This window comes from Microcaecilia unicolor, chromosome 6 (assembly GCF_901765095.1).
Source record: "Microcaecilia unicolor chromosome 6, aMicUni1.1, whole genome shotgun sequence".
NCBI classification, from domain to species: Eukaryota; Metazoa; Chordata; class Amphibia; order Gymnophiona; family Siphonopidae; genus Microcaecilia; species Microcaecilia unicolor.
The window spans coordinates 296995371-297020820 of NC_044036.1; the positions used below are offsets into that span (position 1 = coordinate 296995371).

The following is a 25450-nucleotide window of genomic DNA, read 5'->3' on the forward strand; positions in this document are numbered from 1 at the left end:
GCATATTAAGGGGTGTAGTTATCAATGTGAGCTACCATTAAGAGATGTTATTCTACTACTAACTCATGCTATTTTACTACAGGTCTCATTTTATGCAATGAGAACTAGATACTCATAATAGGGGTTAACAGTAAAATAACAAGTCTTAACGACAGCCCATATGGATAACGTTCCCCCTAAGTCTATTAAGCAGAAGTACTAGAGGTGTTTTTGGAGGGAAGAGATCTTTTGCTTCTTTTCTGCTTCCCAGAAGCAGGCTGGATGCTCAGGGGAAAGGGCCTCAGACTGTGCGAAGGGTAGACCCTTAATTATTAGAATGAGGCTCAGGATAACAGAAAAAGGGAGCATTTGGGTCTTGCCTCCTTTCTGGCTCGGGAAAGAAAGTGGAATGTTGTCTGTTAACTGGGGTGAGTACCAGACAGAAAGTGTTTGTACTGCAGGAGTCTACAGAAAAGCTGTGTGTTTTACCAAAGCTTGAAGTTAGGAGATTTCCAGCCAAAGCCTCCATGAGAATCAGGGAATCCATTAGAAGTGCCTGGAAGTATTCTCCAGGGTCAAGAAAAGGAGTTGCTCAAAGAGTGGTTGATAGGTGAGGGAAAGGTTCTTATCCAACGATCCAGAGAGTTCAAGACGAGAGGAGTCCTTGAAGGAGTAATCAGTGATTTTGAGAGGAGGAGGCGGAAAAGAGTCCAGAGAAAAAATAAGACAACTAGCCAGTATTTTTTATTTTGGCTGTTCTGTGTGGTCTTTTATCTGGGCAAATAATATATGAACTTTATGTTTGGTTTTGTTTTATTTTTAATTCATCCAGTAGATGTTCTTTGTTTATATACAATCTTTTGGCAAGTGACTGTGTACCAGAGGGAAAGGGTGAAAGACACTAGGAGTATTGAGTGTACATTCAGCAAACTATGGCCTTGAAGAGCAATCTTTCCCCTACCCTTCAGGACACTCAACTGGAAGAAAGGAGAGGTCTCCCATTTGACATCTGTATGTCTCTGGAGCTACAGCCCATAGTCCATCCTGGGGCCAGTTACATGCTCTTCCTGTGATATAGGCTCAATGTAAAACGTAGCTGTGCAACATACTTATGTCTAACATTGGAGTGTCTCATGTTCTGATATTGTTACTTTCCTTACATTATTCTCTTCCTGGCAGCATTTCCACACAGCTGTTTCTGGCATTCCTACAGTATTTTGGATTGCTCTGCTACTTAACACAATCACAAACTGCTGCTGTTTCTGTTTGAACACAGCTGTTACTAGTTTCTTTTCCGCATTTGGGATTGCTCTACTGGTTTTTAGCCCAGCAGATTCCCTGTTACTCTTTTGGCCTTCTAGATCAGTCGGAACTAGGCCTGGGATATGGTGCTAGGAGCTTTTATTTGCAACTACCTTAGTGTGTGTGTGTGTGTGTGGGGGGGAGGGGGGTCATCTCCCTCGCAACTTAGTTCAGCTGTAGAAGCAAGTTCTCATCCCCAGGGCCACAAATTACACCTCTTTTCGGAGCCTGACAAATGAGAATCCCAAGTCAGGCATGAGATATCACTGCTGGACAATGACTAAGGCTTCCTCCACCAGTCTGTGATCTACTCCTTTATCACAAGCTGCTACTGTCTCACATAACTGTTAGTTTGGGGTTTGTTTTTTTTATATCTTACACAAGCGACACAGATTTTCACATTCTGTATTTCATCCAAAAGTATTTTTTCACATTCCTTTTGAGCCTTCCTCCCTTTGCCTATGATGACCCTTTGTCCACTTAGTTTTTCATTGTATGGAAAACAACAACAACAACATCAGTAAAGTACCATAAAGTTCAAAATATTTCAATGTTTGTATCTTTTCTTCCTATTCTAGTGGTAGTCTTCAAGTGCCTCAAGCCAATCGAGTTTTCAAATACCCATAAAACAAGCATGAGATGCAAATGCATTTTATTCAAATATGTTGTAGACATCCTTGAAACACAACTGACTGGTGACACTCAAGGACTAGAATTGTCCTTCTCTCCTCTTTTTGCTATAGAAGTGGTTTCCATTCAACCTGTGGTCCACGAGACCATCACAAGGGGTCTGCAAGAAGAATTTTTCAAATGGCTCAATACCCAGAAAATCAGCAACTGCTGAAACAGCTCAGGAGATCAGGTAGTCACCTGCAGTCTCATGCCTGTGGGGGCCTAAAGATTAACAAACAATGGTAGATTTGTGGAGCACAGTATATCAGTGGGGCAGTGGAAGTTTACATGGCCTGAAGATCAATGAAGGAATGATGGCTTATGGCCTGTATATCAGTGGGGCAGCAGCAGGCCCTCAGAGGCCAGATGATCAGTAGAGCAGAAGAAACATGGAAAATGACAACTGATAAAGACCATCTGGCCTACCCAGACTGCCCATTCCTTATCAACTACTAATCTCTACAGTCCTTTCCTCTCCCTTGTACCATGCTTTCTTGAATTCAGATACTGTCTTTGTTTCCACCGCCTCTATTGAGAGGCCGTTCCACACATCCACCACCCTTTCCATAAAGAAATAATTTGTTAGATTACCCTGAGTCTATACCTTTTTTTTTTTTTGCCTATCCCACCTATCAGAGCAAAGGTCTAGGTGGCTTGGATACTAAGAGTTACATTGAAACAATTTAACATATATACATAGACAAAACAGGACACAGGGGAAGAGGGGCAGAACTACAATATTCAAATAGGAAAGAGGGGGAGGTAAAAATGAAAGAATATTAAATAACTCTACAATCATCTTCACCCTTCCGTCTCGCATTCCAGAGCCTACCTTTCAATTCAAAGAGGCTTGCCTCCTGCACATTTATATCATGGAGGTTTTAAATGGCTCTATCAAGTCTCTCTCCTCTCAACTTTCTTCCAAATTACACATATTGAGATCTTTAATTCTGTCTCCCCCACACTTTATGAAAAAGATCACTGACCATTTTAGTAGCCACACTCTGAACCAGCTGCATCCTGTTTATGTCATTTTTTTCTTACATTTGTACCCCGCGCTTTCCCACTCATAGCAGGTTCAATGCGGCTTACATATTTCTTGGGAAACCTTTATGAGATGAATTGAAAGATATAAGACCTGACTTGAAGATAAGAGTGTTTGAATACATGACACTGATTGTTCTGCAAAAAATGTGATTAAGTCTTTAAATAATTTGTAACTGGATATATAAAAGCCTTTTTGGGATACATATTATATACAGGTACTCATTTGCACCTGGGGCAATGGAGGGTTAAGTGACTTGCCCAGAGTCACAAGGAGCTGCCTGTGCCTGCAGTGGGAATCGAACCCAGTTCCCAGGACCAAAGTCCACCACTCTAACCACTAGGCCACTCCTCCATTTTTAATATGTGACCTCTAGATCTCTACGCAGTATTCTAAATAAGGTCTTACCAGAGACTTAAACAGAGGTACTGACCCAATATGGTACAGTTTTGTTTTTCTCTCTAATAAAATAGGCAATTATAATCAACTAATACACTCTGACTGGAATAAATACAATCAATACAGTTACTGTAGCTGGTGGTGCTGGTTAAGGCTGCTGTTACCACTAGAGGGCAGGTTAGTATTGGAGGAGATATCAACCTGAGCAGAATGGGTGCAGGCGGATTAAATTTATAGATCAGAAGACCTCCCCTGAGTAGGTCCCAGGAAGGGTCAGGGTGGAGGGAGGGTAGAGCACTGGGGCGGGGTTTAAGTGTCAGGAGTGAGGTTTTACAGGAGAGGGTAGGGTAAGTCTGCCGGGTTGGACTGAGATGTGCAAGGGGGGCTCTGAATATGGATTGGGGTTTGGAGGGGGTTAAAATATGGATCGTGGTGCAAGGGGGCTCTTTAAATATGGATCGGGGGTGTGGGGTAGAGAATGGGTGTTGTTGGGGGTTGCACGTGTGACTGGAGGACTGGGGAGAGGAATGCAACTGCATTTAACATAGTGCCATGCGGTGCAGTAAGCATCTGCCTGGTGTGATAAATGCAGGACAGATGCTGAACACCCCCTGCATTTACTGCAATGGCTTTGCAGTTACCACATATTCATTTTTGCATTAAACATGCGATAACCCTCCATTGCCCCATGTAAGCCGCATTGAGCCTGCCATGAGTGGGAGAGCGCAGGGTACAAATGTAACAAAAATAAATAAATAAATAACTGCAAATCCAACCATCAAACATATAAACGGCTAGTGACCGTACTCACTCGCAAATGCGCAGTAGAGACTTCCCTCTCTGCCCCGCTTCAATATGTGATGATGGGGGCGGGACAGAGAGGGAAGTCTCTACTGGCATGCTGCAGACGTCGGAACCGCTCCCCCTCCCCCAGAGTCGCCGCTGCCCCTCCATCTGGCCCGAGCACTGTGAACTTACATCAGCACGCAGCAGCAGGCACATCAGCAAAGCTGCCGTTGGGGCGGGCTTCCTTCTCTGCCTTTGTCCCGCCCTCGCCGACGTTACATCACACGAGGGCGGGACACAGGCAGAGAAGGAAGCCTGCCCCGATGGCAGCTTTGCTGATGTGCCTGCTGCTGCGTGCTGATGTAAGTTTACAGTGCTGCTCGGGCCGGGTGGAGGGGCGGCGGCAGCGACTCCGGGTGGGGGGGAGCTCGGAAACCCCCCCCATTCCAAAAGTAGCCCGTTTTCACAGGCTCAACGGCTAGTATTTTAGTTAAAATGCCCTTAAATAAAACATGAAAATATAAATATAATGTAACAATCCAATTCATTGCATACAAATGCAATATTGACCAGCACTATTTCTTTCAACTCTTGAGTTTTGTTTGAGCCTTTAAAAAGGATCACCGTTAACTGCCTACCTCAAATGCTTATCCGCATGTAATATTCTACTGTTCTGTAGCAGCTATAAATATTATTTCAATCAGTTTATTTTCTAATGTTATTACAGCTGTGCCTGTCATCTTGCTTAAAGTATCACTACAAACACTGAGCTATCACTTACTGAAGGACCTTGGTCTCCTTTCTGTCCTGGAGGTCCCATTAAAAGAGGAAACTGGGTAGGCTCAGTGAATCCAAACAGCATATAAGAATCAGTTGCAATATTGCTCAAGTGTTGACTGGCTCTGGTGGTGGAATAAATGGATTCCAATGCTGGTTTGGTGTAAAGAAATGAAAATACAGTTGGATATAATTTTTTATTCCACTGTGATTGCTGCTTTTTTTGAACAATTCCATCCATCATAGTTTCCAAGTTTGGTTTATGGGCCGTTGAGTAGAAATCCTTAGTTAGGTTCCCTGAATTATTTCTGACCAGCTTTACAGGACTGTATGTCCCGTGGGGCTTGATGAGTTTCCTTTGGTCTAATTTCTTTCTGACCTCTTGCTCCGACTTTTTCCTGTGGCTGGTTGCATTGCGGAAATCGGGCAGAACTCTGACAGAATTATTTTTTTCTTCTCTTTTAGTAGACGTAGGCTGATGTACTCTAAGGGCAAGTGTAGTTGTCATCATCTGGCTGCTGACTGGTGGCTGGGATATATTTCTAGCAAAAATGGAAGATGGGATTGTCTTAAGAGCAGTTGATCTGGTGGTTAGTCTCAGAGATGACAGTTGAGTCTGTACTGCCAATGCTTCTCTATTTCTGAATGGTACCATAGTAGCAAGGATCCCTAGAGGGATCCCTGTGGTCAAGCTAATCAAATTCTTCAGTGGATACTCAGTTTTTGGAGTAGTACAGTGCGTAGTATTTACATCTCTGGGGAAGAATGAAACTGGCGGAAGGAAATTCAGCCAATAAGTGTTCATCTGTCTACACCGTTTCTTCAGGTATCTGCAGTAATTATGAGCCCGCTTGGCGGATGGATAGATGTCAAACTGGCAAATGGCACCTTCAAACTGTACCGAGTGTTTGTTCACTTTTCCTAACAGGAAAGATCCTTCTGGATCAAAAGACTCATCTTTTTTCAAGAGCAAATCTGCATGTGCACTTTCTTTACCACAAGAAGTAAATAATGTGACCTGCTGGTCTCTGATGTCAATAGCGAGATTATGCCACTGCCCGTTATGAATATTGTAATCAAAATATACAGACTGTTTATGACCTATATATACTATTACTTTATTTGGGACGAACTGGACCCCTAGCTGCAGTTTATGCCTTTTACTTTTGACAGTAAATAAAAAAGCATTGTTAACGCGGTGGGAACACAAACTCAGCACCAGGAACACGTTTGTGTCAAAAGAAGCAGGAAGAACTGTTCTGATCGGTGCCTTGATGAGTGTTTTCTGTGTGAAAAGAACTCCTGATTTGAAAGGAATGACCCCCTGAGGCACAGAGCACAGTGAGGACCACCCACTCGACGTTTGGTTTCTCATAAGGCCCAGTCTTTGAAGAACGTCCACACCTGGAAGCAAAAGTAACAAAGAAAAATCAAAATCAAAACTAGTACAGAAAGAGATCAATATTCAGCTGCACAGAGAATTTTTAATTTGATATATCTAGCTTAGAGATTTTTAAATTATACATGTAAGCAGTGGTGAAGGATATCCACTTTTAACTTGAGCCATCCAAGTTAGATATTTCAAGATACACTTGCTCTTTGTGTGGCCTACTTAGACAACTACAGGCCAATATTCACAACAAATGAGTTCACTGGTAGCTGCTGAATTCAAAATTTGCCTATCCATGTGTTTTTTTTAAAGTTATACAGATACTATATGGCCATTTAAATAGCTGCATGAACCGATTCGCAGGTTAGGGGTGGGGCAAGAAGGCCTTAAAAATTATTGAGGTAGGAGCGAAACTCAATGGCTATCTTGATAATTTATCTATTTTGTTTAGACTTGTTCTAATCACTTCATTTAACTAATAATTCGTTGAAGATGCAATATAGAAAAACATTACTGAAAGATGCAGAATTCTGTACAATTTTTTATGTGCAATATTCCCCCATCTTATGTCCTGACCTTGTTCCACTGACTCTACCACTCCCTCTATCCTTCTCTCGGCTTGATCTCCCTCAGTACACAACAGGGTTTTTGCTCTTGCTCAGCCTCCTCCACACTCAAAACCCCTATACCAGCTTTCTTTCTTTCTCAATCCTCCCACAGCAAGACCTCCATCTCTCTATCTGAACCCTCCGCCCCCCCCCCCCCCAAAGCTTAAACCTTGAGACCCAGTTTTCTTTTGCTCCAGCACTCAGCAAGACCCCTGTCTTGCTTTCACGGGCCTGGCTCCTTCTCTGGCTCAAGTTTTCCCTCTCTACCTCTCACTTCTCCCAACCAGCTCCCAGTCTGTTTTGTAGTTAAGACTGTTCCCAGGGTTGAACAGGAGAACAACTACAGGTCAGTATTAAGCAGCCCACAGGACACTGAATCAGCTTGCTCCATCTTAAAGCCATTAGAGGGCAGGGCCACTGCTGGACTTCATCAGCTCCTTGACACTAAAGTGTGTCTGTTCAAATTTCAGTCATCACAGTCTTAAATAAAGTCTGCATCACAATAAGAATTGTAATTGCAATTAATTGCACGATTAAAGGTATGCTATATATGTAATTTTTTCCCCCACTGTGGCAGGGAAACCACCCCCCACCCCACCTTTAATCACATGATTAATCGCAATTACAAATTTTTAATCGAAATGCAACCCTAAAATAAAGAATATAAAGTTATGAAAAGATAAATACAAAATGAAAAATTACAAATTAATGGTCCTGTTTACTAAGGTGCGTTAGTGTTTTTAGCGCTCTTACACTTACCGCGCACACTAACCATGTAGGTGCCTACAAGGATATTATAGGCACGTACATGGTTAACATGCGTTAAAAACATTAACAAGTGGAGGAGTAGCCTAGTGGTTAGTGCAGTGGACTTTGATCCTGGGGAACTGGGTTCGATTCCCACTGCAGCTCCTTGTGACTCTGGGCAAGTCACTTAACCCTCCCTTGCCCCAGGTACAAAATAAGTACCTGAATATATGTAAACCGTTTTGAATGTAGTTGCAAAAACCTCAGAAAGGCGGTATATCAAGTCCCATTTCCCTTTCCCTATTTGAGATTCTAAATGGAATGTTGCTACTATCTAAGATTCTACATGGAATGTTGCTATTCCTCTAGTAACATTCCATATAGGACCCTACCCTTGCAGATCAGCAACAAGGCTGCGCAGGCTTCTGTTTCTGTGAGTCTGACGTCCTGCACGTAAAGCCTGCGCAGCCGCACTGCTGATCTGCAAGGGCAGGCTTCTACATGGAATGTTACTAGTGGAGGAGTAGTCTAGTGGTTAGTGCAGTGGACTTTGATCCTTGGGGAACTGAGTTCAATTCCCACTGCAGCTCCTTGTGACTCTGGGCAAGTCACTTAACCCTCCCTTGCCCCAGGTACAAAATAAGTACCTGTATATATGTAAACTGCTTTGAATGCAGTTGCAAAAATATCACAGAAAGACAGTATATCAAGTCCCATTTCCCTTTCCCCTATAACACTGCTTAGTAAACAGGGCCTTAAATAATCTAAAACAGCATGCAGAATAGCTATAAATAGTCTTACAGTTTTCACAGCCTACTTCAAAAAGCAAGTCTATGGTAAATAGCCGAGATTGGGTGGCAGAGCCGGTGGGGGGAGGCGGGGCTGGTGGTTGGGAGGCGGGGACAGTGCTGGGCAGACTTATACGGTCTGTGCCAGAGCCGGTGGTGGGAGGCAGAGCTGGTGGTTGGGAGGCGGGGATAGTGCTGGGCAGACTTATACGGTCTGTGCCAGAGCCGGTGGTGGGAGGCAGGGATAGTGCTGGGCAGACTTATACGGTCTGTGCCCTGAAGAGGACAGGTACAAATCAAGGTAGGGTATACACAGAAAATAGCACATATGAGTTTATCTTGTTGGGCAGACTGGATGGACCGTGCAGGTCTTTTTCTGCCGTCATCTACTATGTTAATGGGAGGGACAAGGCTCTGTACCACATGTGTTCCCTGACTTTTCCTCACTCTCTCCCCCTTCTTCTGCAGCACAGATTGGGGCTGTTACTACAGTCTTCTCGTTCCAGTCCATGCAGCTGACTCTGCCACTCCTTCCTACCTTTGGAATTTGGGGGTGCACCTGGCCAGATACTAATTCTGCTGCTTCTTCCTTGCAGCTGTGCAGGGCTGATGCTGTTACTTCCTGTTCCCATGCCACCATCTGCACAGGAGAGGAATTCTCCATAGATTCTGCATTGCACAGTTGCACAGGATTCCCCCCGGGAGCATGAATCAGATCAACGGATCCATCAATCCCAGCAACCTGTCTGCCAGAGTGCACAGCTCCCTGGCAGAATTCCATAGAGTGGATCCATTCATTCTCTGTTGCTCACTCCTGGTAATAAGCAGTGGCTTTCCCCAGGGTGATAAATATTTTTTGTTAACTTATGATATGCACTACTTCTTAACTAATGGTAAGCATATTTTGGAAAAGGTATTTGCTAATTTATCACTGCACAATTTATGTGGAGGGGCATTTTAGAAAGGACGTCCAACTCAGAATATGGACGTCCAAGTAAGCGCATCACAAATGGACGTTCATTTCACACGTATTTAGAACAGGATACTGCTTGCTCTAAAAGACATGCGAGATGGACGTCCATGTGCTAGAAACATCCAGCATGAACATCCCTTTTACAAACTGAAATGTACAAACTATGAATGGGGGGGCAAGGTCAGAACATAAGATGGGGGAATATTGCATATAAAGATTGCACAGAATTCCTCATCTTTGAGTAATATTTTTCTATATTGCATCTTCAACGAATTATTACTTAAAGGAAGTGAATAGAACAAGTCTAAACAAAATGTAGCCATTGAGTTTCACTCCTACCTCAATAATTTTAAGGCCTTCTCGCCCCACCCCTAATCTGTGAATATTTATATGAATAGAATTGGATCATGCAGCTACTTAAATGGCCATATAGTATCTGTATAACTTTAAAAGGGACATAGATGTCTATGTGGCAGCATAGGAACATCTGTCTTAGAAAATAGCCACACAGATCTCTGTGTAGAGCAGAGGGGTAGCCTAATGGTTAGAGCAGTGGACTGAGATTCAAGGAACTCAGGTTCAAATCCCACTGCAACTGTTATGTGATTTTCTTTTTAATTGTGAGCCCTCCAAGAACAGAAAAATACAGACTGTACCTGAATGTACACCACTTCAATTGCCTTCAGGCTTTCAGGTGTCTTATACATTCAGATACAGTGAGTATGTTTCAGTCCCTGAAAGGCTCATAATTTAAGGAAAAAAATCAGAAACTCCCCATCCACTACACTAACCATTAGGCTACTCCTCAGATCCACATACTGCTCTGTTAAGAACGTCCATAATACCTGAAGCTATCATAGACCTGGTATCCCTTTGTTGGTTTCACATTCAGGGGAGAGGGAGGGGGACAGCAACTACTGATGTTGTACCTTAATCCCTCCAGTGGACAGCTGCTCAAAAACACCACCTTTCTGTAACCTGGACATGACAAGTACCAGGTATAAATAGCAATATACATTTTTTTTTTTTTAACTTGGACGTCACCTCCTCCCCTTCTGTGATCAGAGTTGGATGTTCATATTTTGGGCCCTCCCTAGTCCCTCCCAAAACCCTCCCAGAGCATGCCTTCTTGCTATACAGACATACTACCTTTTTGTAAAAATTGAGATTTGGACGACTACACAATACAGATATATAAATGCCAGTATTCAGATATTCAAAACAAGAATAGAACTTCTAAAATAAGCACAGTGTTATTGCAAAAATATGCATAAAGAAGTTTTTTTAAAGACCTGTGATTCTAATTTCATGGCTGTACAGAGTCGCAATAGTGCCGAGACATGAAAGTTTGGGGGTTCTTTATCTCCTTTTAAAAACAACATTAATCTATTATATACAACCAGACAGTCCTTAAACTTGAGGGTGAAAACTTATCCCAATTGGACAGCACCTACTCAGTTCTGCCTCAACAGAGTCCACCATTCTGTAATTTATTTTTGCATTCATATATATGTATTCTGCACTTAAAACCAGGCAGAACACAACAAAACATACATAAACATTCAAACACAAAACACGAGAACAAAGATGGATGCCACTACATAACTAAAACCAGCGGGATGGAACCAGAACCCTGGAGTCCAAAAAATGACTTTAATCCTCTTCTGTATAACAAGGTAGTTAATCTCCCAATGAAGTCCTAAGGCAGGACTGCCCAAACAGTGGATCACAACTCCAAATGGGGTCACACCCTGTGTAGGCTGTAAATAGAAATGTCTTTGGCCTGCACCTCCGAGGGTTGCATGCTTTCTATGGCTGCGATAATGCAGTCACGACCACAGAAAGTTTGATAAGTGCTGCCCTAAGGGATGCATCCTATAGCAACCCCAGCCTTAAAAATAATCAGGACAATATTCAGTGGGCAGTTTCTGCATAAAGTGAAACAGATAAGTTATTACACAACGTGGGTAAAAACCTGCATAATTTCCTGAAGTTATTCAATACATTATCCAGGTTTTTACCCATGTTGTGCAAGTGCGGCAGCTGAATACCTTTAAATGAATATTTGTAGGTTGCGGGGAGGGATATAGAGGTACGGATAAAAGAGAAATAGCTGGGAGTAGGGAGGGAGGTAGCTAAAGAGAAAAGTGATGGCTACCTCCTATGTTATGATTACAAGTTGTTCATTTGTTTCCTGATGTATCTTGAACATAGCGTATGAATATTGTATTGTTTGTGACAGGTCATCAATAAAATTGTTTAAAACTAAATGAATATTTGTTTGAAGTTATGACTGCTGTTTTTGCTGTCCAGTCTGCATGGATCACTTGCCTGAACAGTGACTGAATATTGCTGCTATCTGTATAACTTTAGGCAGAAGAAGCAGATCCCCCTAAATCCAAACATTAAAAACATGTATGCAATAACCTAGGGGCACCCATTCCCAAAGGCAAAAAATATTTAGAAGGTTGAGTGACCCTGTCCATCCATTAACCTTACAATTATTGTGTGCTAAAGGCCCAACTCCCCAAGCCATCCCATACCCACCCACCCACCACACACCCCATTCCACTGCCCTTATGCAGTCCAACTTACACAGATAAATTAGACAGCGACTAACTGAACTCTGCAACTCTCTACTTAACTTTTAGCCCCGCTGCTAGATCACCCCAAATCCTACCCCAACTTAAAAGGCATAATTTTAGCCAAATCTTGATTCATACTGCCAGAAGTTAAGTGTTAGCCACTGGGTTATTTTTTGAACAATTATGTGGTGTGTACCCATCGACACCTGCATACGTGCTTTTGAATAATGACACCAATATCCATAACTCCCAATTCAGAAACATTTGTTCAGAAAGCAAATGATTTACCTTCAGATGTTCCGTGAATAAATCCCAAGCAACAGGTAAAACATAAAGTAATGCAGAGAAAGCTGAAGCCACTGCAAGTAAAAACAAGACTCATAAAAATAATAATATCATTATATTGTACATGCACACAGATATACACAATGGGGGAAACTGCATATTCAGTGGTGAAAATTGTGCTACCCTGTTTCCCCGAAAGTAAGACATCCCCCGAAAATAAGACCTAGCAAATTTTTGTTTGAAAGCAGGGCCGCTGAGAGCCGGACAAGGCCGCCCCCCGGCCACCCCTCCCACCTGAGGTCGCCTGGCCCCCACCCCTCCACCCACCCTCCGTCGCTCCCGGAACTAACCTTAAACGCCTCCTTTCACCTTCGCAGCAAGCAGCAGGGCAGACCTCTCCTTCCTTCCGTGCCTCGCCCTCGCGGACGTTACATCAGGCGAGGGCGGGACACGGAAGGAAGGAGTGGCCTGCCCTGCTGCTTGCTGCGAAGGTGAAAGGAGGCGTTTAAGGTTAGTTCCGGGAGCAACGGAGGGCAGGCGGGCCAATCCCGATCCAACCCTGATGTTTCCCCAAAAAATAAGACAGCCCCTGAAAATAAGACCTAGTGCATTTTGGGGGGCAAAAAATAATATAAGACAGTGTCTTATTTTCGGGGAAACACGGTACTACTGCACTGAATTTTCAGGGCGAAAAAGCATTCTAACAGATGCAAGGCACTGAAACAGGACCAAAACACCAGATCCGCGTGAAAACACATGCACCTATTTATAGAATAGCATGTGTTTCCACATGGATCTATGAAGGGGGCATGGCCGGGCCAGGGGCGTTCCCTTAAAATGTATGCAGTGTTTTTTAAATTGGAAAATTCAAAATATACAATAATCATAACATGCAAAGAAAATGCACCTTACGTAGGTAATTACAAAATGCGCACAGGGATCCGTGCTGGGATTTACACCTGGTTTCAGTTGGTGTAACTCCTCGTGCCTAAAGTTAAGTGCAAATCCCGGCACTACACACTATTCTATCCCGAACTCCAGTTATAGAATACCACTCAGCACCGATTTTTTTTTGGTGCCAAATTTTAAGCAGAATTTATAGAATTTTCCTCGATGTATATATGTATGTAACATAGTAAATGACGGCAGATAAAGACCTGTACAGTCTATCCAGTCTGCCCAACAAGATAAACTCATTTACATGGTATGTGATACCAGGGGTGTAGCCAGACTTCGGCGGGAAGGGGGTCCAGAGCCCGAGGTGAGGGGGCACATTTTAGCCCCACCCCCGGCGCCACCACCAACTTTGACCCCCCCCCCTGCCGACGACCCTCTCGACCCCCTCCCGCCGCCAACCCTCCCCCGCTGTCGCCATTGCCTACCTTTGCTGGTGGGGGACATCAACCCCCGCCAGCCGAGATCCTCTTCTTCCTTCATTCTGTTTCTGAGTCTGATGGACATCAGACTCAGAAACAGAACAAAACAGAACGAAGCCTTGCAATCTGTAAGGCTTCGTTCTGTTTCTGTGAGTCTGACGTCCTACACGCACAACATGCAGGATGTCAGACTCAGAAACAGAACGAAGGAAGAAGAGGACCTCATCTGGTGGGGTTGGGGTCCCCCGCCAGCAAAGATAGGTGACGGCAGAAGGGGGTCGAGAGGGTCATCCAGGGCCAAATCTACAGGGGCCCAGGCCCCCGTGGACCCACGTGAGAGAGAGAGAGAACGAACATATATACACACATTTGTACAAATATTCATTATGGAATTAAAAATATGGAAAAAAATCCATCAAGCTTATAGATGAACAAATGTACTTTTACTACTGTTTAAGTAGATTCCTGTAATGTTTCTTAGGAAGGTAATGAACCAAAAACTACAAACACTGCAAGATATTGGAATTCTAAGTTTTTCAAAACCCTGAATCGGTTTGGAAGCCTTTGTGCCTTCAGGCATGAAAAACTGCTGGGTCGATCGATATTCAAAGTGATTTAATTAGCCAGAAACAGCTCTCGGCCAGTTAAATTGCTTGCTTGGGTCTAACTGGTCATTTTCAGCAGCACCAGTGGCGTAGCAAGAGCGGGGCGGTAGGGGTGTCGGCTCCGCTGGTTCCCTGCTCCCTCTGCCCCAGAACAGGTTACTTCTTGTTCCAGGGCAGAGGGAGCAGGGAACCAGCGGAGCCGACACCCCCCCCCCCAGCGGCGTGCACACGGCAGGCAAGAATGCACTCGGGGGTGGGGCTTGGGTGATGCGCCAAGGTGGGGTTGATGCGCCGAGGAGAGGTATTATGCTGCACCCAGGGAGGGAGGGGGTGCGCAGCGGCAGACTGCCCCGGGTGGCAGCCGCCCTCGCTACGCCACTGAGCAGCACTCAACCGATTAGTGCTGTTGAAAATATTTGGTTAGCACCTAAAGCAAAACTGGCTATTTTGAGAACATGCCAGGGGTGGAGTTGGCCACGGTAACCGTACAAATAGTACTGTATAAAAGTCTTTATGCAGTGCCCCATAGATGATATAGTGTTGAATATCAAACTTAGGACCCCTTTTATCACGCTACGGTAAAAGGGGGCCTACAGTAGCATCGGCACATGTTTTCGATGTGCGCCAAGACCCCCCTTTTACCACACCAGGTAAAAAGTTTGAAGCTTCAATAATGGTGTGTCCATTTGTGTATGCTAGAGACCACAGGATTCCCGTTTTAGCTGGTTTTTTCTTGACTTTTATGCACCATATTTGCACCTTTATGAAGGTTTCAAATTAGCCCCTGACGCAGCCCTAGGTGGGCGAAACACGGCCTGTGTCGGGCGATTTGTTCATACACGGTATCTTCAATAAAATCTTTTTGTTGTGACATTGATCTGCTGGCTTTCTTTCCCATGGGCTAATGTTGCCATTAGCACACGGCCATATAAAAGAATTAGAATGCATGTACTGACAACTCAGTTTTAGGTGGTAAGGGGTCATGTGCTAATGTGCAAAAACGGTGGGAAAATGTGGGATACAAATGTAACAAATAAATAAAATAATCCTGTTCTAATCGATTAGCAAGGATCTGTGCGTTAAGCTGAACTAACTGATGCAGGAATGCCCACTCTCTGCCCCCAGACATGCCCCCTCCAAAGAAAGTTTTTAGATATTTTTATCAATAGAAATCAAACAAAATACAACATGGAAAAGAAAATAAGATGATATCTTTAATACACTGTGAGGCATATTTTCAAAGCACTTTGGGAGGCTAAGTTCCATAGGTTTCTATGGAACTTTGGGAGGCTAAGTGCTTTGAAAATGAGCCTCCGTGTCTTCCCTTTTGCAGATTTTGGTATCATAATTGTAATTCACCATCATCTACTTAACTATAGGATTACTCTCTTCATATACCGTATTGTTTAATTTTAATATGCAACCCATGTTAATATGTGATACCATTTGTATATTTTCCCTTTTTTACCCGAATGTTAATTTAGCATTCTTCTTCTATATATATTATCAATTGCATATGTATTCTGAAATGACATGTCATAACAGAAAAATTGTAAGCCACATTGAGCCTGAAAATAGGTGGGAAAATGTGGGAGATAAATGCAACAAATAAATAAATATGCAAAGAGGCAAATCTTTCCAGACAGCCCTTCCGCAGTATTGCTCTAAAAAAGGTTTTTAAAAAGTTTGATCAAGGACCAATCCCTGTGGCACACCACTGATAACACCCTTTGCTCAGAGTGAATTTAATTTACCACTACCCTTAGTCGTCTTCCACTCAACCATTAGGGCCCTTTTACTAAGCTGTGTACGAGTGGCCTGGGCGGTAATTTCATTTTTTACGCACACCCACTATGCGCGCCGGAAAATAATTTTTATTTTCCTGCGCATGGTGGAAACTGGGCAGTAATCATCATTCTATGCGCATAGACGGTTATCGCCCGGTTACCGCGTGAGACCTTACCGCTAAGTCAATGGGTGGCGGTAAGGTCTCAGACCCAAAATGGATGCGCACCAATTTTTATTTTGCCGCACGTCCATTTTTGGCAAAAATTTTAAAAAGGCCTTTTTTATAGGGCGTGCTGAAAAGTGGGTCTGCGCGCACCCAAAACACACGCCTACACTAGCACAGCCCATTTTTCAGCACACCTTAGTAAAAGGACCCCTAAATTACCTATGTGGACTGAGTCAAAGGCTTTGCTACAATCTAAGTAAACCACACCTAATGCTCTCCCTCAATCCAACTCTCTGGTCACTCATTGAAAGAAATTGATCAGATTCGTCTGGCAAAACCTACCTTTATTAAACCATGCTGCTTCAGATCTTGCAATCCATTGGATTCCTGAAACTTAACCATCCTCTGTTTTAGAAGAGTTTCCCATGAATTTACTCACCACAGAGACCAGACTAACCAGCCCATAGTTCTCAACCTCCCTCTTTACCTCTACTTTTGAGGAGAGGGACCAAATCTGCCCTTCTTCACTCCTCCGGGACCTCTCCTGACTCTAAAGAAACATTGAAAAGGTCAAACAGCAGAGCTTCCAGAACTTCCCTAAGTTCCTTCAATACCCTCGGATGTATTTCATCCAGCCCCATTGTTTTGTACACCTTTAGTTTAGCTAGATCTTCATGAACACGGTCTTCTGAAAATCGTTTGTCTGCCGCATTTCCATTCCTATTTGCGTTTGTCTTCTGCAGTCCTACTCCTAGCCCTTCATCTTTAAACATAGAACAGAATTATTTATTTAGCACTTCTGCTTTATCCTCATCAACTTCTATATATTTCTTTCCTTCACCATTGTGCTTCACAATGCCACTTTTGTACTTCCTCTTATCGCTACATATCTACAAAATATCTTGTTCTCCTGTGTTACCGTATTGGCTAGTTGATTTAATTTGCATCTTTGCTTTCCTGACCTTATTGTCTTCCTCTTTGTGCAGTCTATAGTAGTTTATGAAGGCTAACCTCTTTTCCCTTACCTTTTCAGCTACTACTTTTGAGAACCAAAGTGGCCTTCTTTTTCTCTTGCTTTTATTTACTTTCCTGACAAAGCGGAGTAGAGGAGCGGCCTAGTGGTTAGAACACCAGTCTTCACATCCAGAAGTGGCCAGTTCAAATCCTATTGCTGCTCCTCGTGATCCTGGGCAAGTCATTGCCTCAGGTACAAATCTAGATTGTGAGCCCTGCAGGGACAGAAAAATACCCAGTATACTTGAATGTAACTCACCTTGGGCCACTACTGAAAAAGGTGTGAGCAAATCTAAATAAATAAAATGGTTTGTTGCCCACTGATTTTCTGCTTCTCCCAAATGCTCCCATCCAGCTAACAACTCCATGAGATAGCCCCCATCTTGACAAAGTCAATTTTTTGAAGTCTAGAACCTTCACTTTTTAATAAACCCTCTCCACATACGTCTTAATATTGAACCACACCATTCGGTGATCGCTGGATGCTAAATGATAACTCACTGTAAAACACTCACCCCATGTGTAAGCACAAGGTCCAGTATGGCCCCATTCCATAAGGTTCTAGTACCAAATGCTGGAACAGTGCTCTCTGTAGAGAATTTAGGATCTCCCTACTTCAAGACAACTTCATAGCAAGTATGCCCCAATCATCCAGCATACTGAAATCATCTTTTACTAGAACTTCCTCTTCCATAGCTATATTGTGAATGTCCTCAATTAAATCTTTGTTCACTTCTGCCTGTGAAGGAGGTCTGTACATCACACCAATGTACAAAGATGTTTTATCTCCTCTTTCTAGCTTAACACACAGTGCTTATTATTTACCCTGCAAGTCCTTCAATTCTGCTACTTTAATATTAGCGTCAACATATAAGGAGAGATTCTATATATGGCGTCTGAAAAATCGGCACTGACTAAGCTTATTCTATAATCAGCAACTAGATTTAGGCACCAATTATAGAATACAAGCAAAAAAGGCCCGTTTCGAAAAAAAAAAATGAAACGGGCGCTAGCAAGGCTATCATGTAATGGCGATTATGTTTATAAATGAACCGCGATTCTCCCCTCACCTCCCATCCCATCGATATCCAGCGATTCGCTTCTGCCCTGCCCTCCCATCCCATCCATGTCCAGCAATTCTCTCCTCCCCTCCATGGCCAGTGACTCTGTCCTTCCTGCTGGCCTGCCTGTAAGCTGTCCATCTTACCTCAGGTCAGGGCGGCAGGCAGGCTAGGCTCGCGTCACCTGCAGTGTTCCCTTGCCTTCCCTCTCAGTATTCTGCCCTCCTCCGACATCATTTCGTCTTTACGTGAGGGCGGGACACTAAGAGGGAAGGGAACACTGAAGGCGAGTTGACGTCAGGATGTTACAAACCCAGACAGCCAGTCATCCAGGGAAGCAGACGGTACAAATTATTATATAGATGCTTAGTTGATATTTCAGCACCTAAATCTATGCACATCCATTTACACCAACGAAAATGTGGCATAAATCCTGGTGCTTAGATTTAGGTGCACAGGGCCATATGCGATATGGAGGAGTGTAAATTTCAGAACACCCACAAAATGCCCATTTCCCAACCTATAACCATGCCCCTTTTTGCCTGCGCGCATTAAGTTTGGCACACATCATTACAGAATATGCTTAGCGAGTCATGCGCCTGAATTCTAATCAGTGCCAATTAGTGCTCATTATTGCATGTTAAGTGCTGTTATCAGCGCTCATTAGCTTATTAAGCCAATTGAGTTACGCACATCGTTATAGAATCCTCCCCGATTTTGATGCAGTTCTCTAGGCGCACTATATAGAATCTGGGGGATAATGGCACACCTTCTTCCGTTCTTCCTATCCAGTCCTTCCTTAATATATTATAGACTGATATAACTATAACCCAGTTATGGCTCTCCATGACCTACGACTCCGTGACTGCCACTAAATCCAAGTCTATTTTATTTACTTGTTGCATTTGTATCCCACATTTTCCCACCTATTTGCAGGATCAATGTGGCTTACATTACGCCCTAGTGGCGATCGCCATTTCCGGAGTGAGAAATACAAAGTGGTATTGCATTAGAGTTCATAAATGATAGAGCAAATTATAGAGTAAGTTAGATAGTAACTTATATAGTAAGTTAAACAATCAAATATAGAAAGTTCATTCCAGCATGAGAAATAAAGTGGCAGTGCGTTAATGTTCATTAGTGACAGAGTGGCTGAAGCAATCATGTGTAGAGAGTTCGGTTTTGTCTAGTTTTGGTAGAGTTTCGTTGTCAAGTATTTAGGATGGATCCTTGTGGTATGCCTTTTTGAACAGGTTGGTTTTCAGTAGTTTTCGGAAGATTGTTAAGTCATGCGTTGTTTTTATGACATTTGGTAGTGCGTTCCATATTTGCATGCTTATGTAGGAGAAGCCAGATGGGGTAGTGGAGATTCAGGAATGTGCGTGCTGACCTTTTTGTGTTCCTGGTTGGTAAGTCTATAAGGTCTGACATATAGACCGGGGCCTCGCCGTGAATGATTTTATGGACCAGGGTGCAGATTTTGAATGCAATTCGTTCTTTTAGTGGGAGCCAGTGTAGTTTTTCTCTTAGGGGTTTGGCGCTTTCATATTTCGTTTTTCCAAATAGGAGTCTGGCTGTTGTGTTTTGGGCAGTTTGGAGTTTCTTACTGATTTGCTCTTTGCATCCGGCATAGATGGCGTTGCAGTAATCTAGGTGACTTAGTACCATTGATTGTACCAGGCTGCGGAATATTTCCCTTGGGAAGAAAGGTTTAACTCTTTTTGGAACATTTTCTTTGTTATATATTTCTTCCATCACAGCCTCTAGATCCAGAATCTTATTGCCCGTACTATGAGCTTTCTAGGTGTTGCCCTTTTTTCCGGCTATGTTAGGAGCGGGCTGGGGCGCAGTGTGAGTAGAGCATCTACTTAGCCGGTTAACGGTGATATCAGTCCGCTAACTGGCTAAGTAACCGCATACAGTTAGAACAGCAAAACAGCTGCCTAACTTTGTGTGATGAGTTAAGTGGGCACCGGCCTGAATACTGGCCAGTGCCGGATTAACTTCCAGGTCGGCAGTCATACCCGGATATTCAATGAAGAGAGCTGCACATGCCCCAGCATTGAATATCCAGAGTTAGTTCAGCTAAATATCAGCTCCTTAGTGCCTAATTTCTACGGTATACAACTTCAGGGGGGTCATGGATAGGTCAGGGGCATGCTAAGCAATTAGGTGGTGTTATAGAATACTGTCAGTTATGCCTGTAACTGACATTTTTTGGGCACACGTATTTATACCAGCTGTTAACACGGTAAGTACTGGCGCCTAGAGTTAGATGCCAAAATGTGAATTTATGCTAACATTTTTTTTAAACAGGAAGTACACATAATATATCCATTATAGAACTGGCAGTTAGCACCCAAAATTTTGGTCCCCTAAGTTTTAGCTCCCTTTACTGCATTAAGGGGACCTTTTACCAAGCTGTGGTAAAAAAAAAGGGTTCTGCTCTCATGGCAGGGGACGTTTTTGCCGTGCGCTGAGTCCCTTATAATCGCAGCAGGTAAAAAAAAAGGTTGAAAATAGCCACGGCCACACGGTAAGATTGCTCTTACTGCATGGCCATGCAAGAGGGAGTACTTACTGCCACACATTGAGGTGGTAGTAAGGGCTCCCACGCTAACCCGGAGGTAACCGGGTAGCACGCGATGCTGCCCGATTACCACCGGGTTAGCGCCATGTTAAAAAAAATATGGGGCGATTTTCCCTAGTGCGGGAAATAGCGCACACTGAAACTGGACCTACCGCCAGTACCTGTGTTGGGCCAGCAGTAGTTCCAGATTAGCGGCTTACAATCACTTTGTAAAAGAGCACCTAAGCCCTATTCTCCAAATTCTACATATGGTGAATAAAGTTGCGAGTACAAATTTGGAAGTGCAGCCAAACTGCACATGCAACTTAACTGTTTAACAAGCCAATCAGTGCTGATAATTGGCCATTAACAAACATTTATCAGCGTTAATTAGAATTTACATCTGCGACTTTCTAAACGTATTCTGTAAAGTGGTGCGCGTACATTCTAACGCACGGATCTCAAAAGGGGTGTGGCCATGGGAGGAGCATGGATGGGTCATGGGCATTCCTAGAAACTACAGGTACTGTTATATAAACCCAATCCATGCCTAAGTTAGGCACAAGCATTTACACCAGGTTTTATTTAGCGTAAATGATCGCACCTAAATTTAGTCATAGGTCCAGGCACTACATGTAGTTGAACGGGTAGATGTGAAGCGTCTGTTCACGCTTTCCAAAAATACTAGGACTAGGGGGCATGCGATGAAGCTACAATGTAGTAAATTTAAAATGAACCTGAGAAAATGTTTCTTCACTCAACGTGTAATTAAACTCTGGAATTCGTTGCCAGAGAATGTGGTAAAGGCGGTTAGCTTAGCGGAGTTTAAAAAAGGTTTGGACGGCTTCTTAAAGGAAAAGTCCATAGACCGTTATTAAATGGACTTGGGGAAAATCCACTATTTCTGGGATAAGCAGTATAAAATGTTTTGTACATTTTTGGGATCTTGCCGGGTATTTGTGACCTGGATTGGTCACTGTTGGAAACAGGATGCTGGGTTTGATGGACCTTTGGTCTTTCCCAGTATGGCAATACTTATGTACTTATAAACCATGCCTAATGTTAGATGAGGGTTATAGAATAGAACTAAGCGCAGTTTTTTTCTGCGTCATATATAGAATCTAGTGCTATGTGCATAAATTTTCATACTAATGGCATATACATAAATTCTACCTAAGCACAGTTCCTCAAATACCCACTTAGCTTATTTGGAAAGGGATGTACACAGGGCAGAGCATGTCTCCCACGTGCACAGATAAGGGCCCTTTTTACTAAAGGCTTGCTGCATGGCAAGCCAGAACTACTGCCAGCCCAACGCAGGTGCTGGCAGTAGTTCTACCCCCCAGTGTGTGCCATTTCCACTGCTAGAAATATTTCAAAACTATTTCCGCAGGGGGTAATCAAGCAGTGTCGCGTTTTGCCCGGTTACCAGGGGAGCCCTATCCACCACCTCAATGGGTGGCGGTAAGTGCTCCCTCCCCCTGAAATGGTCACATGGCAAATGCAAACTTACTACATAGCCATTTTTTTCAGCCTTTTTATCCACTGCAGTAAAAGAGGACCTGGCACATGGTAAAAATGGCTGCCGCCGCTACTGCGCATCCCCACTTAGTAAAGGGGCCCAGAATACTGTAAATTACATGCGTCCCAGCTCTATGGCTAATGTAAGTGGGGCTGCCTAGAGTTGAGGTGCATTGATACTCGATTACATTAGTATTTCTGTGGCAGAGCTTAGGCGCCTGGGTTTCTTTCTAGAATAAGATCCCACTACTCAGTTTTAGAACTAGCCCTAGTGTTTACAGAAGCATAAATGATCTTGTTGGTCTGCATACTTGTACATGCATATTTGGCCACATACTTTGATAAGACTCCTTTTTCATTTTTAACATATATGTTTAACGTGTGGGAATTGCTGTTTAAAATGACCACCTGTTAATTCTGTTTGGATCATTTTCTCTTTCTGTTTGTGTTTTTATCCCACCTTATCAACTGCTCAACATAGCATACAATAAAATTAATAAACATATAACAAAATTCATAAATGGAAAAAATGCAAGTCAATAAAACAAATCTAATACAATTAATAGAGGATATTTTTTTTTTTTATTTGACTCTACACTGCTTTGGACTGTATTTTGCAGGGAAGGGGGAATACCAAATATAAAATAACCCTGCACTAGAGAAGAGGGGAAAGAGAGAGGTATGACAAAGGCATTTAAACACCTTTGAAGACATAAATAAGGAACAGGCAATTAACAATTTCAATGGAAAGGAAGTTCTACAAGAAGTCATACTAGGGGAACGGGAAATGGGACTTGATATACTGCCTTTCAGAGGTTTTTGCAACTACATTCAAAGCGGTTTACATATATTCAGGTACTAGTTTTGTACTAGGGGCAATGGAGGGTTAAGTGACTTGCCCAGAGTCACAAGGAGCTACAGTGGGAACTGAACCCAGTTCCCCAGGATCAAAGTCCGCTGCACTAACCACTAGGCTACTCCTCTACTCAGAAGTGGGTAGACAGAAGTTACACTAGGAGTACTTCTTCACAAAAAAAAGGGTTGTGAGAACATTACCAATCACCCAGCAGAGACTGTGAAAGTATAACAGTAAATTAAAAAAGAAAAAGTATAAAAAGATGATTCACAAAAGGGGGGGTGGTTTGGGGAAACGGGGGTGGGGGAAGGAGGGGCGGAGGGGGTTGTTTGGGGAGGTAGGGGAATTTATTAAAAACTGTATTATGTGGTAGACATGGTTGATGTTCTTTACTCTTTACTCCTGTTGTGATCTAGATTTAAAAATGTGTGTACACAATATTGTTTAGTGTTTCTTGTACAGGCTATTTTGTCTTTAATAAAAAAGATATACCATAAAAAGATGATTCACAACTTGCAATAAATAAGACAATAAAGGGCTGCATCATTTTTATACAAAAAAAATTAGACAAAAAAAAATTCAAGACTAGTCAAAAAGTACACTCAAAAACCCCTGCAGCCCCCCCTTAATAAAAAAAGGATGTCAAAAACTAGCTTTTTTTTTTGTTCTTGTTTAAAATAAAAGGTGTGATCAAACGCGTTGAGAAGAGCCATTGAAAAAAAAGAAGTTCCTTTTCTGAACAGCTCATAAAAATTACCCCCTAATACAGATTAATCAATTAAGTTTAAAACCCCGTTAAAAAGAAATCACGTACTAAATAAATACGATTTCTTTTAAGCCCTCACTCCTACAAACTCCAGGAAATTTGAAAGTACTACGGTACATTTCTTCAGTTCAGGCTAAGAAAGCCTGCATCCAGAGGGGAATTCAATAAATTATCATCAGATGTGATTACCCGTGACTGGGAAACAACGGGCTGTCTAGTGTAATTAGTGAGTTAAAATTTACCAGCAAACACTCCATTCACCCGTTTCATTAAACATAACCAAACTAGAAATGTAGTCACTATGCAAATCAGGGTCCCCCCGAAACGCCTCCAGCCCAGCCTGCGAGCCGGGCGGGGAGTGCGGGACAAGCTGCCCCGGCCTCTCTGGGATGTGAGCCGGGGTCTTCCCCCAAAAGAGTGCCTTCAGCCCCAGGGAAATCTCGCTCTCCTTCAAGTTCATCATTTGGGGTTTGTACTCACCCCCTGCACGGGTCCATCACGGTTACTTCATTCTTCCCGTCTGCCCCATCAGAGCGATGCCTCCTCCATCCCCATTTGCTGCAGTGTAGCCGCCGGCCAGAAGTGCAGGTCTGGGCAGAAAGGGCGCTGCGAGGAGCCGCGGCGGCGCTTTGGAAGGGCAGACGCTGTTCAGGCCGGGCTGCGCTTCTTTCATTGGGAAAGCGGTTTCCTGAGCTGTACATGTGTCCCAGAACCACTCCTCCGCAGCTTCGGAGTGGAAAAGAAAGCTTTGCCTAAGTGGCAAATATTTGAAGCCCCGAGTCCTCGCTCTCCCTGCTGCCCTCGTCCGTCCAGAGAGAGGTAAAACACTCTTCCCGGCCTCTGCTGGAGCATCGGTGGGGGAAACCGCGCAACCGGCAGTCTGTACGCGGGCACTTTCGGCTCTCTTAGTCGTGGCGCATCGGCCACTTTTCTAGGGCTGTGGGAGATCTAGAGATAGGTGGCTTTGCTTTTAGATGGGCGTCTGACTGGGCGCTGCTACTCGTGTGCCTGACCCAGCATTTTATTGGCTAGAAGGTCGCCTTTTAAAGTTTAGCTTTTATCAGTGAACATAAGAAGTGCAAAGGTCCACCCAGCCCACCAGCATCCTTTTCCCAACAGTGGCCAATCCAGTCACAAGGACCTGGCAGCATTCCAAAAAGAAGCAGGATTCCATGCTACTGACCCTCAAGGGATAAACGGTGGCTTTCTCCAGATCTACCTTAATAACTATTTATGGAGTTCACCTCCAGGAATCCAAACCTTTTTTTAAATTTAAATTTAATATACATGCCCATGAATAGTTGGGAATGCAGCACAAAAGGCAATCTGTTGGTTACATATATATGTCCGTAAATGTGCAAAACTGCAAATCTTGAACATGTGGATAGCGAA

The 25450-nt window shown here is 43.3% G+C and overlaps 1 protein-coding gene across 1 annotated transcript in view; it reads right to left on the bottom strand.

Annotated features, from left to right (window-relative positions):
- LOC115473204 (collagen alpha-1(XXVII) chain B-like) overlaps positions 1-24798 on the bottom strand; it is a 252306-nt gene extending 227508 nt beyond the window's left edge. The window contains exons 1-3 of the mRNA XM_030207971.1: positions 24539-24798; positions 12340-12410; positions 4965-6364 (exon numbers count right to left, since the gene is read on the bottom strand). Of these exons, the coding sequence (XP_030063831.1) occupies positions 4965-6364; positions 12340-12410; positions 24539-24759 (1692 nt within the window). The 5' untranslated portion in view covers positions 24760-24798. The remainder of the gene's footprint in view (positions 1-4964; positions 6365-12339; positions 12411-24538) is intronic.
- Positions 24799-25450: the final 652 nt, after the last annotated feature.